The 13,937-nt window shown below is 45.3% G+C and overlaps 1 protein-coding gene across 1 annotated transcript in view; it reads left to right on the forward strand.

Moving 5' to 3' along the window:
- Window positions 1-4,995, forward strand: part of LOC135513598 (NMDA receptor synaptonuclear signaling and neuronal migration factor-like) — a 36,547-nt gene extending 31,552 nt beyond the window's left edge. Inside the window, exons 4-6 of the mRNA XM_064936481.1 lie at window positions 202-274; window positions 2,770-2,775; window positions 4,896-4,995. Of these exons, the coding sequence (XP_064792553.1) occupies window positions 202-274; window positions 2,770-2,775; window positions 4,896-4,995 (179 nt within the window). The remainder of the gene's footprint in view (window positions 1-201; window positions 275-2,769; window positions 2,776-4,895) is intronic.
- The last annotated feature ends 8,942 nt before the right edge of the window (window positions 4,996-13,937 follow it).

Here is a 13,937-nt window from a genome sequence, read left to right on the forward strand (position 1 = left end):
GATGGAGGGGAGTGGGGCTTTTAGGTGTCTTTGTGTTTCTTTATCCCCATACCTTGTTCCCTGTGGTAAGACTCATTTGCGGTATAAAGCTTTTCTCAAACTCAAAGCACATTGTGTGGAGAAGGGTAACAGCTGACAGACAACAACTTTTGAAGTGTAATGTTGTGGGCTAAACTTCTGCTTTGTCTCCTTTGTTTGTAGAGGACAACCCTAATAGCTGGTTCCCCAAAGAGAACATGTTCAGCTTCCAGACGGCTACCACAACAATGCAGGCGTGAGTATGGGATACCAGATATTACCTCACCACTCTGCTCCTACTGAACTCAACATGGCTGCCTCAAAGAGTTCAGTGCTAATGATGGATGAGTTCTAGAGTGCCTCCCAAATATGCACAATATTCCCTATACACAGTAGTTCTCAGTAAAGGGAATAGGGTGCTTTTTGGGATGTAGCCTTAGACTCCTTCACATGGCTGTGCCCTGGACACAGTTGGAGGCCAGCAGTTTTATAGGACACAGTTGGAGGCCAGTGGTTTTATAGGACACAGTTGGCGGCCAGTGGTTTTAAAGGGGACAGTTGGAGGCCAGTGGTTTTAAAGGGGACAGTTGGAGGCCAGTGGTTTTAAAGGGGACAGTTGGAGGCCAGTGGTTTTAAAGGGGACAGTTGGAGGCCAGTGGTTTTAAAGGGGACAGTTGGAGGCCAGTGGTTTTAAAGGGGACAGTTGGAGGCCAGTGGTTTTATAGGACACAGTTGGAGGCCAGTGGTTTTATAGGACACCGTTGGAGGCCAGTGGTTTTAAAGGGGACAGTTGGAGGCCAGTGGTTTTAAAGGGGACAGTTGGAGGCCAGTGGTTTTAAAGGGGACAGTTGGAGGCCAGTGGTTTTAAAGGGGACAGTTGGAGGCCAGTGGTTTTATAGGACACAGTTGGAGGCCAGTGGTTTTAAAGGGGACAGTTGGAGGCCAGTGGTTTTAAAGGGGACAGTTGGAGGCCAGTGGTTTTAAAGGGGACAGTTGGAGGCCAGTGGTTTTATAGGACGCAGTTGGAGGCCAGTGGTTTTAAAGGGGACAGTTGGAGGCCAGTGGTTTTATAGGGGACAGTTGGAGGCCAGTGGTTTTATAGGACACAGTTGGAGGCCAGTGGTTTTATAGGACACAGTTGGAGGCCAGTGGTTTTAAAGTGGACAGTTGGAGGCCAGTGGTTTTATAGGACACAGTTGGAGGCCAGTCGTTTTAAAGGGGACAGTTGGAGGCCAGTGGTTTTATAGAACACAGTTGGAGACCAGTGGTTTTAAAGGGGACAGTTGGAGGCCAGTGATTTATAGAACACAGTTGGAAGCCAGTGGTTTTAAAGGGGACAGTTGGAGGCCAGTGGTTTTAGAGGGGACACATTTTATGTAATATATTAGATGACAAAGCTGCAAAACATTATCCTAAATATTGACCGTCAACATAGTGAATACAATTGGTGTTCAATATTTTATTTAACTAAGCAAGTCAAAAAACTCTAATTGACGGCCTAGGAACAGTGGTAGAACATAAGATTTTCACCTTGTCAGCTCTGGGATTCGACACTTTAACCACTAGGCTACCTGCTGCCCCATATGAGGTTAACAGGGTTTCAAGCATTAAATATCCTTTATATATTTTTTAACACTTTTATTTATTTTACTATGTCAATATGTTTTTCCTGAAAATGTTTTGGCACCAAACTTGTGGCAATTGTGAAAAAAGTAAATAGTTGGAACAGTCGCAGAGTTAATTGTATATAATGCCATTTTTGATTACATACTTTTTTCATTAAATAAGATATTTTCTCTTGAACCGTATGGTCTATCCACTAGAAACGCATGGACAATATGACACAGATATAAAACAAATGTACTATATATGAAAATATATTTTTTAAGTTAAGTTATTTGAGTATACATGACTAAAGTTAAAATAGATTACCTGTTAATTAGTACTAAAGACTCTAGTAACTTTGGTAAGTTCAGGTAGCTTTGCAACCCCATTCTCAACGCACACACACACACACACACACACACACACACACACACACACACACACACACACACACACACACACACACACACACACACACACACACACACACACACACACACACACACACTTTCACCGCTGACTGCTTAATTATCACATGTCTGGTTGAACTAGTAATTATGGCCCCCATTCTGCCCTCCCAGCGCGCCTCTGTTGTTCTCCCTGCTTCCTCGCTCCGCTCATCTATTTTCTCCTCTCCGGACGTCTCTCTGGATCCCACGCTCTCTCTCTCTCTCTCTGCTCCCTCGCTCCACTCATCTATCCTCTCCTCTCCAGACATCTCTCAGGATCCCACCCTCTCTCGCTCCCTCTTTGAGCACATCTGTCAATGTCTTTGTTTCCTTATCTCTCTATATGTCTCTGTCACTCCGTTCCTCTGTGTCACCTCTCCTCTTACTTAGTACTCACTCCTCTTGGATCCACACCTGGTGTCACAGGCCCTCCTGTGTTATATTCCACATATAGTGTACTCTGTTGACCGGTAAAAAGTAGTGTACAATGTAGGGAATAGGGCGCCATTTGGGATTCGTACAGTGTCCTTGACTGGAATATCATATGATTAACAGCTAACCCTCCCAAGTGTACAGTATATCTGTCTGTCAAGTCCAATATTTATTACTGAAGTGTCTAACTTTTTTGTCCTCTCTTCCCTTCCCTCTCCACACGGCCTGCACCAACTCCTGCCTGCACCAACTCCTGCGTCTACAGAATATCGTGAGTGACAATTTTTTTCTCCTTCCCTGTGCGCCTCAGACAATTTACTCTCCTTTTGACTCTTGGCAATCTATCTCTTCCTGTGCTACTACCTCCTGTCTCAAGTGTCCTCATTAACCCCTATTAACCCCCTTACCTGGCTGAGTGTTTGAAGTTATGGAAAAACATTACTGAGTATCCAAATCTCCAATGAATAAAACATTACTGAGTATCAAAATCTCCAATGAATAAACATGTTCAACATAATGGGTCTAAATTGTAAATAAGCATAGATTGATTTATCACTAGATGGCTTTAAAAAACATCTTTATCGTCCATTAATAAAGATTTTCAATTGAACCGGTTTGTCTTACAGTATAGCCAGTCTTATATTGTATTAATATATCGATCCAACAAGGCAGAATATATGACAGACAGAGTTATATAGAACAGTGAGTCAGATGGGATGGTAGCATAGTGTTCTCTTGCTCTGTACCAGACACAGCCAGGGTCATACCTCTATATATATATATATATATATATATATATATATATATATATATATATATATATATATATATATATATATATACTATATATATATATATATACGCACACACACACACACACATCATTCTCTTCTATCTGAGTTCATTCAGTGCAACAAAAGGACGACCTTTCAGAAGGAACAGTGAATTGCCTACAGTAATGTACTGTAGGTACAGTAAGTTACGCAATATTGTATTATACATACAGTAGGTGTAATCAAAAATCCACATTGTAGGTAGTTCCAAGATGAAGTAATTATACTACTAATCATTTTAGTGGTCCCTGTGTAGATAGAAGAAAAGGCTTCATCCCAAATGGCACCCTATTTCCTTTATAGTGCACTACCCTGGTCAAAGGTAGTGCAATACAAATGGAATAGAGTGTCATTTGGGATGCACTGAGAGTGAATAGATTATACATGGGAGTTGTTCAGTATTCATAGATCTAGTTTAGACCTGGTTGTAAAGTAATCTATTGTATCGTCTTAATAGTGATTATTATTTTATACCACAGCATACAACAGTCTAGCTTATACACACAAACACACACACACACACACACACACACACACACACACACACACACACACACACACACACACACACACACACACACACACACACACACACACACACACACACACACACACACACACACACACACACACACACACACACACGCAGCTCTCATCATCTGTCTGACTGATAATGTTTGAGCCATGGATAGGACATGGATAGGACTCTGATAAATGCTGTCAGGCATGATGGTTACTTCTTTTGGCACCCTGTCACAGCATATATCCATTTCAGAGGGAAACACCCACACTCTCAATCACTCAATCACTCAAACACTCACATGCACACACACAATTGGTGCAATGGATAGTTCCCTGTGTACTTGACCTTTGTGGCCCTGTTTCTGTCTAAGTTCTGCTCCTCTTGGTGGCTGATTGGTGGCTTGATAGTATCCTTGTGTGTGTCAGTTTGCAGTGTGTGTCAGATGGCAGTGTGTGTCAGATGGCAGTGTGTGTCAGATGGCAGTGTGTGTCAGTTTGCAGTGTGTGTCAGTTTGCAGTGTGTGTCAGTTTGCAGAGTGTGTCAGTTTGCAGTGTGTGTCAGTTTGCAGTGTGTGTATGTTTGCAGTGTGTGTCAATATGCAGTGTGTGTCAGTTTGCAGTGTGTGTCAGTTTGCAGTGTGTGTCAGTTTGCAGAGTGTGTCAGTTTGCAGTGTGTGTCAGTTTGCAGTGTGTGTATGTTTGCAGTGTGTGTCAATATGCAGTGTGTGTCAGTTTGCAGTGTGTGTCAGTTTGCAGTGTGTGTCAGTTTGCAGTGTGTGTCAGTCTGCAGTGTGTGTCAGTCTGCAGTGTGTGTCAGTCTGCAGTGTGTGTCAGTCTGCAGTGTGCACCATGTTTGTGTGTGGTGTACAACACTTACCTGTTCTGCTGGCTGTAACCCACTAGCCGCTGACTTGTTGCAACACTGTAGTGGTTAACCCTCTGTGACGTGGATCCCGTCTCACTAACGCTCTATAACCCTGCACTCACACCCCAGCCCCTCACCTCTGACCCCGTTAACACTGTGACATCCCAGCAGGGCATTCCGGGGCATTGCTGAGAGAAAGAGGAGGAAAAGGGAACAAGAGGCAACCGCTCCAGTAACCGAGACTGAGAGGTATGGTCCATGTCTGACCTGACTGTCCTGCACCTGTATGTAGTGCTGTAGTGTTGTCGTCCCCCCCCACGCCCCAACAACCCCTGCACTGAGACACAGACATACATAAACAGAGACAGACATACACGCACGCACGCACACACACACACACACACACACACACACACACACACACACACACACACACACACACACACACACACACACACACACACACACACACACACACACACACACACACACACACACACACACACACACACACACACAGCCCGTCAGACCAACTCTAATGACCAACTTTGTCTCAATAGCCTCTCACTGTTCTAAGGATCTTTATGATACAACACTTTGTGAAAACTACTTTAAAATCCCAGGCCTGGCATATTTCCTGACTGAAATAGCTCGATCAAATGTAAAACGTGAAATGGAGTTCTGATTGCATTCTCAACAGTACAATGTCGAGCATGTGAGCTCAGAGACATGAAAATCATAAAATCATATTGAACTTTTTCAGATTATGGATTTTTCACAATACCCTCAAATTACACATGTTCCAAGCGTTCCAAAGGAGCATGCTGACAGGCGGCCATGTTAAAGTCTACCCTGAACAAAATATTATTGGAGATGCAGGTTTTGAAAAATCAGGGAAACCTTTGCCTGTCACCAAAAAGGGCCAGACAATTGACTCCAGAAGTCAATAGTAATTTGAGTGTCTGGTTTGCTGTGATTGCTGTCTGGACATGGATGGGCTGGTGAAAAAAGGAGGAAGGCTATTGTAGCACAGTGTCAGTCTCACTAACTCCAACCCAGCTCCTGGTCCCATCTACAGCGGTACAGCTGTCCCAAATGGCACCATATTCCCTATGTAGTGTGCTACTTTTGATCATGACCCATAAGTCTTTGGTCAAATGTAGCCATTTGCTAAATTGTTCTACTTTTCAGTCCGCAGTCCCGTTGGCTGTGCAACAATAGGCGGTGAATCAACGTTTGCCATTTTTCATGGTGCAGGTGTTGGTGTGACCGTCTTAAACATTGATCTGCTGCAGTGCACACTGACGTGTGACTGTGTTCATCCAGACTGGAGTGTAGCTCACTTTTCTCCTGGATAGTGTTGTTTGGCTGTGACTGTAGGCATCAATGTGTCACAGTGTATCTCTGTCTTTACAGCATGAAGGGTACAGTATATTGTCAGTGTATTCAGTGCCCCAGGGTTCTCATGTGTATGAGATGGGTTCTTGATTGTATTGATTTGGTAAGATTTATTATATTTAGATGAAAGGAAAACATATGGATGGGTGGCGATAGGATGAAGAAGAGTAACACACACACACGCATGCACACCGGAACCTTCCTCATTAATCTAGGTCTAAAGGATAATATCAGTCAGCACCAACACACATGATCTGTTCTTTATAGCTCACAGAGAACTCTCTCTCTCTCTCTCTCTCTCTCTCTCTCTCTCTCTCTCTCTCTCTCTCTCTCTCTCTCTCTCTCTCTCTCTCTCTCCCTTTCTCTCTCTGAGTCATTTGGGAGTCATTCCAGGCAGAACATCGTGCCATCACAGGCATCCAGTTGATTTGTGTAAGAGACCTTGACAATATTTCATTTGAAACCCAGCTGTCTAGAAAACACAAATTACTTTTGGCTTGTTAATGCAAGCTGTTGGGCAACAGTCTCAGTGAAATAGTTTGGGAAATGAATAACCATTATAAATTGGACACAGAATGCACAGCATGAGGTATGCTTTTTCCAACATGGTTAGCTAATTAGGATATTCACACTGGGTCATTCTTCAATTACGGTGGCATTTGGGCAGGACATTTTGGAAAAAATGAACTTTATTTTTCTATATTTTTATTTGGGTACATCTCTCATTCTAAATCAATTTATAGTGAACAAAAAATATAAACGCAACATGCAAAAATGTCTAAGATTTTACTGAGTTACAGTTCATATAAGGAAATCAGTCAATTGAAATAAATTCACTAGGCCTTAATCTATGGATTTACATGACTATACAGATATGCATCTGTTGGTCACAGATACGAAAACAAGTTAGTATCTGGTGTGACCATCTAAATCTCAGTTGATCAGGCTGTTGATAGTGGCCTGTGGAATGTTGTTCCACTCTTCTTCAATGGCTGTGTGAAGTTGCTGGATATTAGCGGGAATTGGAGTATGGGGAGTAGGCAGGCCATGGAAGAACTGGAACATTTTCAGCTTCCAGGAATTGTGTACCGATCCTTGCGACATGGGACCGTGCATTATCATGCTAAAATATGAGGTGATGGCGGCAGATGAATGGCATGACAATATGGGCCTCAAGATCTCATCACGGTATCTCTGTGCATTCAAATTTCCATTGATAAAGTGCAATTGTGTTCCTTTTCCGTAGCTTATGCCTGCCCATACCATAACCCCACCACTACTCTGTTCACAATGCTGACATTAGCAAACCGCTCTCCCTCACGACACCATACACGCTGTCTGCCACCTGCCCGGGAAGGTTGAAACCGGGATTCATCTGCGAAGAGCACACTTCTCCAGTGTTCCAATGGCAATCGATGGTAAGCGTTTTCCCACCAAAGTTGGTTACAGACTGTTCAAGATCCTGGTGAGGATGATGAGCACGCAGATGAGCTTCCCTGAGACAGTTTCTGACAGTTTGTGCAGAAATTCTTCGGTTGTGCAAACCCAAAATGTCATCAGCTGTCCGGGTGGCTGTTCTCAGAGGATCCTGCAGGTAAAGAAGCCAGATGTGGAGGTCCTGGGCTGGCGTGGTTACACTTGGTCTGCGGTTGTGAGTATGTTTGGACATACTGCCAAATTCTGTAAAACGACACGGCTTATGGTAGAGAAATTAACATTAAATTCTCTGGCAATCGCTCTGGTGGACATTCCTGCACTCAGCATGCCAATTGCACACTCCCTCAAAACTACATGAGACATCTGTGGCATTGTGTTGTGTGAAAAAACTGCAAATTTTAGAGTGGCCTTTTATTGTCCCCAGCACATGGTGCACCTGTGTAATGATCATGCTCTTTAATCAGCTTCTTGATATGCCACACCTGTCAGTGGATGGATTATCTTGTTTCTCACACAATTTGAGAGAAATAAGCTTTTCGTGCATAATTTATTATTTCTGTGATGTTTTATTTCAGCTCATGAAACATGCGACCAACACTTTATTAATATTCCATTCAGTGTATATGATAGCTTAATGACTTTAAATAATGCACATGTACCATTTTGATAACATTGTGCCAGCAGTAGGAGTAGTAACCTAAAGTACACCTCAGATAAAAATGACAGGCCTGATGGAAACAGAAAATGTTCCTGTGAACTTTCCAAATGTCAACAAAACATAATACTCTAGACATAGTGGGATCTTTATGTGTCGGTAAATTTAATTATGTGAGAAATGTCAGTGGAAACGTTTTTTTTGCGCAGATATTGACATAATATCCCTCATATCGAACTAAATTTAGAGTCACACGATCACATGTTGTGCCTCCCACTACGACTCGTCTAGAAAACATGCAGTTTATTAGGCTACAGATTAAATAAATAATTATGAATTTATCAAGGTGGTGAAAGCGCAAGGTGATGAAGTTGATGCTCCTTTCCAATAAATATTGAGGGTTTTATTCTGGTGACTTGATCATCAATGCGTGGTTGCCGTTTGACAACTAAAAATAATCTTGCTCTTTTGTCTATAACAATCTCATCATTGAGGCCATATGTTCTGAAAGAGCTGCAAAATCTGGACCCCTACAAATCAGCCGGGCTAGACAATCTGGACCCTTTCTTTCTAAAATTATCTGCCGAAATTGTTGCCACCCCTATTACTAGCCTGTTCAACCTCTCTTTCATGTCATCTGAGATTCCCAAAGATTGGAAAGCAGCTGCGGTCATCCCCCTCTTCAAAGGGGGGGACACTCTTGACCCAAACTGCTACAGACCTATATCTATCCTACCATGCCTTTCTAAGGTCTTCGAAAGCCAAGTCAACAAACAGATTACCGACCATTTCGAATCTCACCATACCTTCTCTGCTATGCAATCTGGTTTCAGAGCTGGTCATGGGTGCACCTCAGCCACGCTCAAGGTCCTAAATGATATCTTAACCGGCATCGATAAGAAACATTACTGTGCAGCCGTATTCATTGATCTGGCCAAGGCTTTCGACTCTGTCAATCACCACATCCTCATCGGCAGACTCGACAGCCTTGGTTTCTCAAATGATTGCCTCGCCTGGTTCACCAACTACTTCTCTGATAGAGTTCAGTGTGTCAAATCGGAGGGTCTGCTGTCCGGACCTTTGGCAGTCTCTATGGGGGTGCCACAGGGTTCAATTCTTGGACCGACTCTCTTCTCTGTATACATCAATGGGGTCACTCTTGCTGCTGGTGAGTCTCTGATCCACCTCTACGCAGACGACACCATTCTGTATACTTCTGGCCCTTCTTTGGACACTGTGTTAACAACCCTCCAGGCAAGCTTCAATGCCATACAACTCTCCTTCCGTGGCCTAAATGCATGTTCTTCAACCGATCGCTACCTGCACCTACACGCCTGTCCAACATCACTACTCTGAACGGCTCTGACTTAGAATACGTGGACAACTACAAATACCTAGGTGTCTGGTTAGACTATAAACTCTCCTTCCAGACCCATATCAAACATCTCCAATCCAAAGTTAAATCTAGAATTGGCTTCCTATTTTGCAACAAAGCATCCTTCACTCATACTGCCAAACAATCCTCGACTTTGGCGATGTCATTTACAAAATAGCCTCCAATACCCTACTCAACAAATTGGATGCAGTCTATCACAGTGCAATCCGTGTTGTCACCAAAGCCCCATATACTACCCACCATTGCGACCTGTACGCTCTCGTTGGCTGGCCCTCGCTTCATACTCGTCACCAAACCCACTGGCTCCATGTCATCTACAAGACCCTGCTAGGTAAAGTCCCCCCTTATCTCAGCTCGCTGGTCACCATAGCATCTCCCACCTGTAGCACACGCTCCAGCAGGTATATCTCTCTAGTCACTCCCAAAACCAATTCTTTCTTTGGCCGCCTCTCCTTCCAGTTCTCTGCTGCCAATGACTGGAACGAACTACAAAAATCTCTGAAACTGGAAACACTTATCTCCCTCACTAGCTTTAAGCACCAACTGTCAGAGCAGCTCACAGATTACTGCACCTGTACATAGCCCACCTATAATTTAGCCCAAACAACTACCTCTTTCCCTACTGTATTTAATTAATTAAATTATTTTGCTCCTTTGCACCCCATTATTTTGATTTCTACTTTGCACATTCTTCCATTGCAAATCTACCATTCCAGTGTTTTACTTGCTATATTGTATTTACTTTGCCACCATGGCCTTTTTTTGCCTTTACCTCCCTTATCTCACCTCATTTGCTCACATCGTATATAGACTTGTTTATACTGTCTTATTGACTGTATGTTTGTTTTACTCCATGTGTAACTCTGTGTCGTTGTATGTGTCGAACTGCTTTGCTTTATCTTGGCCAGGTCGCAATTGTAAATGAGAACTTGTTCTCAACTTGCCTACCTGGTTAAATAAAGGTGAAATAAATAAAAATATGTGTGCTCTTGTCATGTCTTATTATGTCTGTTCCTGTCCTTTCTCTTCACTCTGTCTCTCTCTGCTGGTCTTATTAGGTTACCTTCTCTGTCTCTCCTTCTTCAGCTGTTCCACATCTCCTCTAACTAGCTCATTCACCCTTTCCCCACCTGCTCTCTCTTTCACCTCTCTCTCTGTTCCTGCTACTTTCGGTGTCAGATTCTTGTTTGTGTTTTTCATGCCAGAAGCAAGCCATCGTCTCGTTTGCTTCCACCTTGTCCTATCCTGTCGGAGTCTGCCTGGCAGGTGCATCCTGCACTCTACTACGTTCTTTTGTTCTATTGTCAACGTCGGAGGAGGATCTATGCAGTTCCTGTTTTTTCATTAAAGAGCACAGCCCGCATCGCCTACGTCATTTCTCTCCTTACCGGACGGAGGCGTGAGTGGGGCACGGCAATCTGGGAGGCGAGGGCTGAGTGTATTAACCAGTATCAGGACTTTAAGGAGGAGATGATACGGGTTTTTGACCGTTCTGTTTTTGGGGAGGAGGCTTCCAGGGCCCTGTCTTCCCTATGTCAGGGGAATCGATCCATAACGGATTATTCTATTGAGTTTCGCACTCTCGCTGCCTCTAGTGACTGGAACGAGCCGGCTTTGCTCGCTCGTTTTCTGGAGGGTCTCCTCGCCGAGGTTAAGGATGAGATCCTCTCCCGGGAGGTTCCTTCCAGTCTGGACTCCTTAATAGCTCTCGCTATTCGCATAGAGCGACGGTTTGATCTTCGTCGCCGAGCTCGTGGAAAGGAGTTCGCGTTCTCCGTTGCTCCCCTCTCCACATCACTGCCACCTGCCGCATCACTGCCACCCTCCTCCGCCGGCTCGGATGCTGAGCCTATGCAGCTGGGGGGTATCCGCATCTCGGCCAAGGAGAAGGGACGGAGAATCACCAACCGCCTCTGTCTCTACTGCGGCTCCGCTGGTCATTTTGTCACCTCATGCCCAGTAAAAGCCAGAGCTCATCAGTAAGAGGAGGGCTACTGGTGAGCGCAACTACTCAGGTCTCTCCTTCAAGATCCTGCACTACCTTTCCGGTCCATCTCCGCTGGCCCGGTTCATCTGCTTCCTGCAGTGCCTTGATAGACTCTGGGGCGGAGGGCTGTTTTATGGGACGAGACCTGGGCTCGGGAACATGACATTCCTCTCAGACAGTTAGGGGAGCCCACGGCCTTGTTCGCTTTAGATGGTAGTTCTCTCCAAGATTCAGCGTGAGACGCTGCCTTTAACCCTCACTGTCTCTGGTAATCATAGCGAAACCATTTCTTTTTAATTTTTCGTTCACCTTTTACACCTGTTGTTTTGGGTCATCCCTGGCTAGTGCGCCATAACCCTTCTATTAATTGGTCTAGTAATACTATCCTATCCTGGAATGTTTCTTGTCATGTGACCTGTTTAATGTCTGCTATCCCTCCTGTTTTCCTCTGTCTCTTCTTCACAGGAGGAGCCTGGTGATTTGACAGGGGTGCCGGAGGAGTATCACGATCTGCGCACGGTGTTCAGTCGTTCCAAGGCCACTTCTCTCCCTCCACACCGGTCGTATGACTGTAGTATTGATCTCCTTCCGGGAACTACTCCCCCAGGGGTAGATTATACTCTCTGTCGGCTCCCGAACGTAAGGCTCTCGAGGATTATTTGTCTGTATCGCTCGACGCCGGTACCATAGTCTCCTCCTCCTCTCCCGCCGGAGCGGGGTTTTTTTGTTCAGAAGAAGGACGGGTCCCTGCGCCCATGCGTGGATTATCGAGGGCTGAATGACATAACAGTTAAGAATCGTTATCCGCTTCCTCTTATGTCTTCAGCCTTCGAGATCCTGCAGGGAGCCAGGTTTTTCCCCAAATTGGACCTTCGTAACGCCTACCATCTCGTGCGCATCAGGGGGGGACGAGTGGAAGACGGCGTTTAACACTCCGTTAGGCACTTTGAATACCGGGTTCTTCCTTTTCGGCCTCGTTAACGCTCAGCTGTCTTTCAGGCACTAGTTAACGACGTCCTGAGAGACATGCTGAACATTTTTGTTTTCGTTTACATGGACGATATCCTGATTTTTTCACCGTCTCCCGATTCATGTTCAGCACGTGCGACGCGTCCTCCAGCGCCTTTGGAGAACTGTCTTTATGTGAAGGCTGAGAAGTGCACTTTTCATGCCGCCTCTGTTCCTTTTCTCGGTTCCGTTATTTCCGCTGAGGGCATTAAGATGGATCCCGCTAAGGTCCAGGCTGTCATTGATTGGCCCGTTCCTAAGTCACGCGTCGAGCTGCAGCGCTTTCTTGGCTTCGAATTTCTATCGTCGTTTCATCCGTAATTTCGGTCAGGTGGCAGCTCCCCTCACAGCCCTTAAGGTATGTTAAGACGTGCTTTAAGTGGTCCGTTTCCGCCTCAGGGAGCTTTTGATCTTCTTAAGAATCGTTTTACATCCGCACCTATTCTTGTTACACCTGACATCTCTAGACAGTTTGTTGTTGAGGTTGACGCGTCAGAGGTGGGCGTGGGAGCCATTCTTTTCTCAGCGCTCTCTGACGGCAAGGTCCATCCTTGCGCGTTTTTCTCTCATCGCTTATCGCCGTCAGAAAGTAATTATGATGTTGGTAATCGCGAACTGCTCGCCATCCGCTTAGCCCTAGGCGAATGGCGACAGTGGTTGGAGGGGGCGACCGTTCCTTTTGTCGTTTGGACTGACCATAGGAACCTTGAGTACATCCGTTCAGCCAAACGACTTAATGCGCGTCAGGCTCGTTGGGCTCTGTTTTTCGCTCGTTTCGAGTTTGTTATTTTTATCGTCCGGGCTCAAAAACACCAAACCTGATGCTTTATCTCGTCTCTTCAGTTCTTCTGAGGTCTCCACCGACCCCGAGGGGATTCTCCCTGAGGGCGTGTTGTCGGGTTGACTGTCTGGGGAATTGAGAGGCAGGTAAAGCAAGCACTCGCTCACACTCCGTCGCCGCGAGCTTGTCCTAGGAACCTTCTGTTCGTTCCCGTTCCTACTCGTCCGGCCGTTCTTCAGTGGGCCCACTCTGCCAAGTTAGCCGGCCACCCCGGCGTTCGGGTACGCTCGCTTCCATTCGCCAGCGTTTCTGGTGGCCTACTCGAACGTGACGCGCGTCGATTTGTCGTCGCTTGTTCGGTCTGCGGCGCAGACTAAATCTGGGAACTCTCCTCCTGCCGGCCGTCTCAGACCGCTTCCCATTCCCTCTCGACCGTGGTCTCACATCGCTTTAGATTTTATCACCGGACTGCCTTCATCAGCGGGAAGACAGTTATTCTTACGGTTGTCGATAGATTCTCTAAGGCGGCTCATTTCATTCCTCTCGCTAAG

This window comes from Oncorhynchus masou, chromosome 25 (genome assembly GCF_036934945.1).
Source record: "Oncorhynchus masou masou isolate Uvic2021 chromosome 25, UVic_Omas_1.1, whole genome shotgun sequence".
NCBI lineage: Eukaryota > Metazoa > Chordata > Actinopteri > Salmoniformes > Salmonidae > Oncorhynchus > Oncorhynchus masou.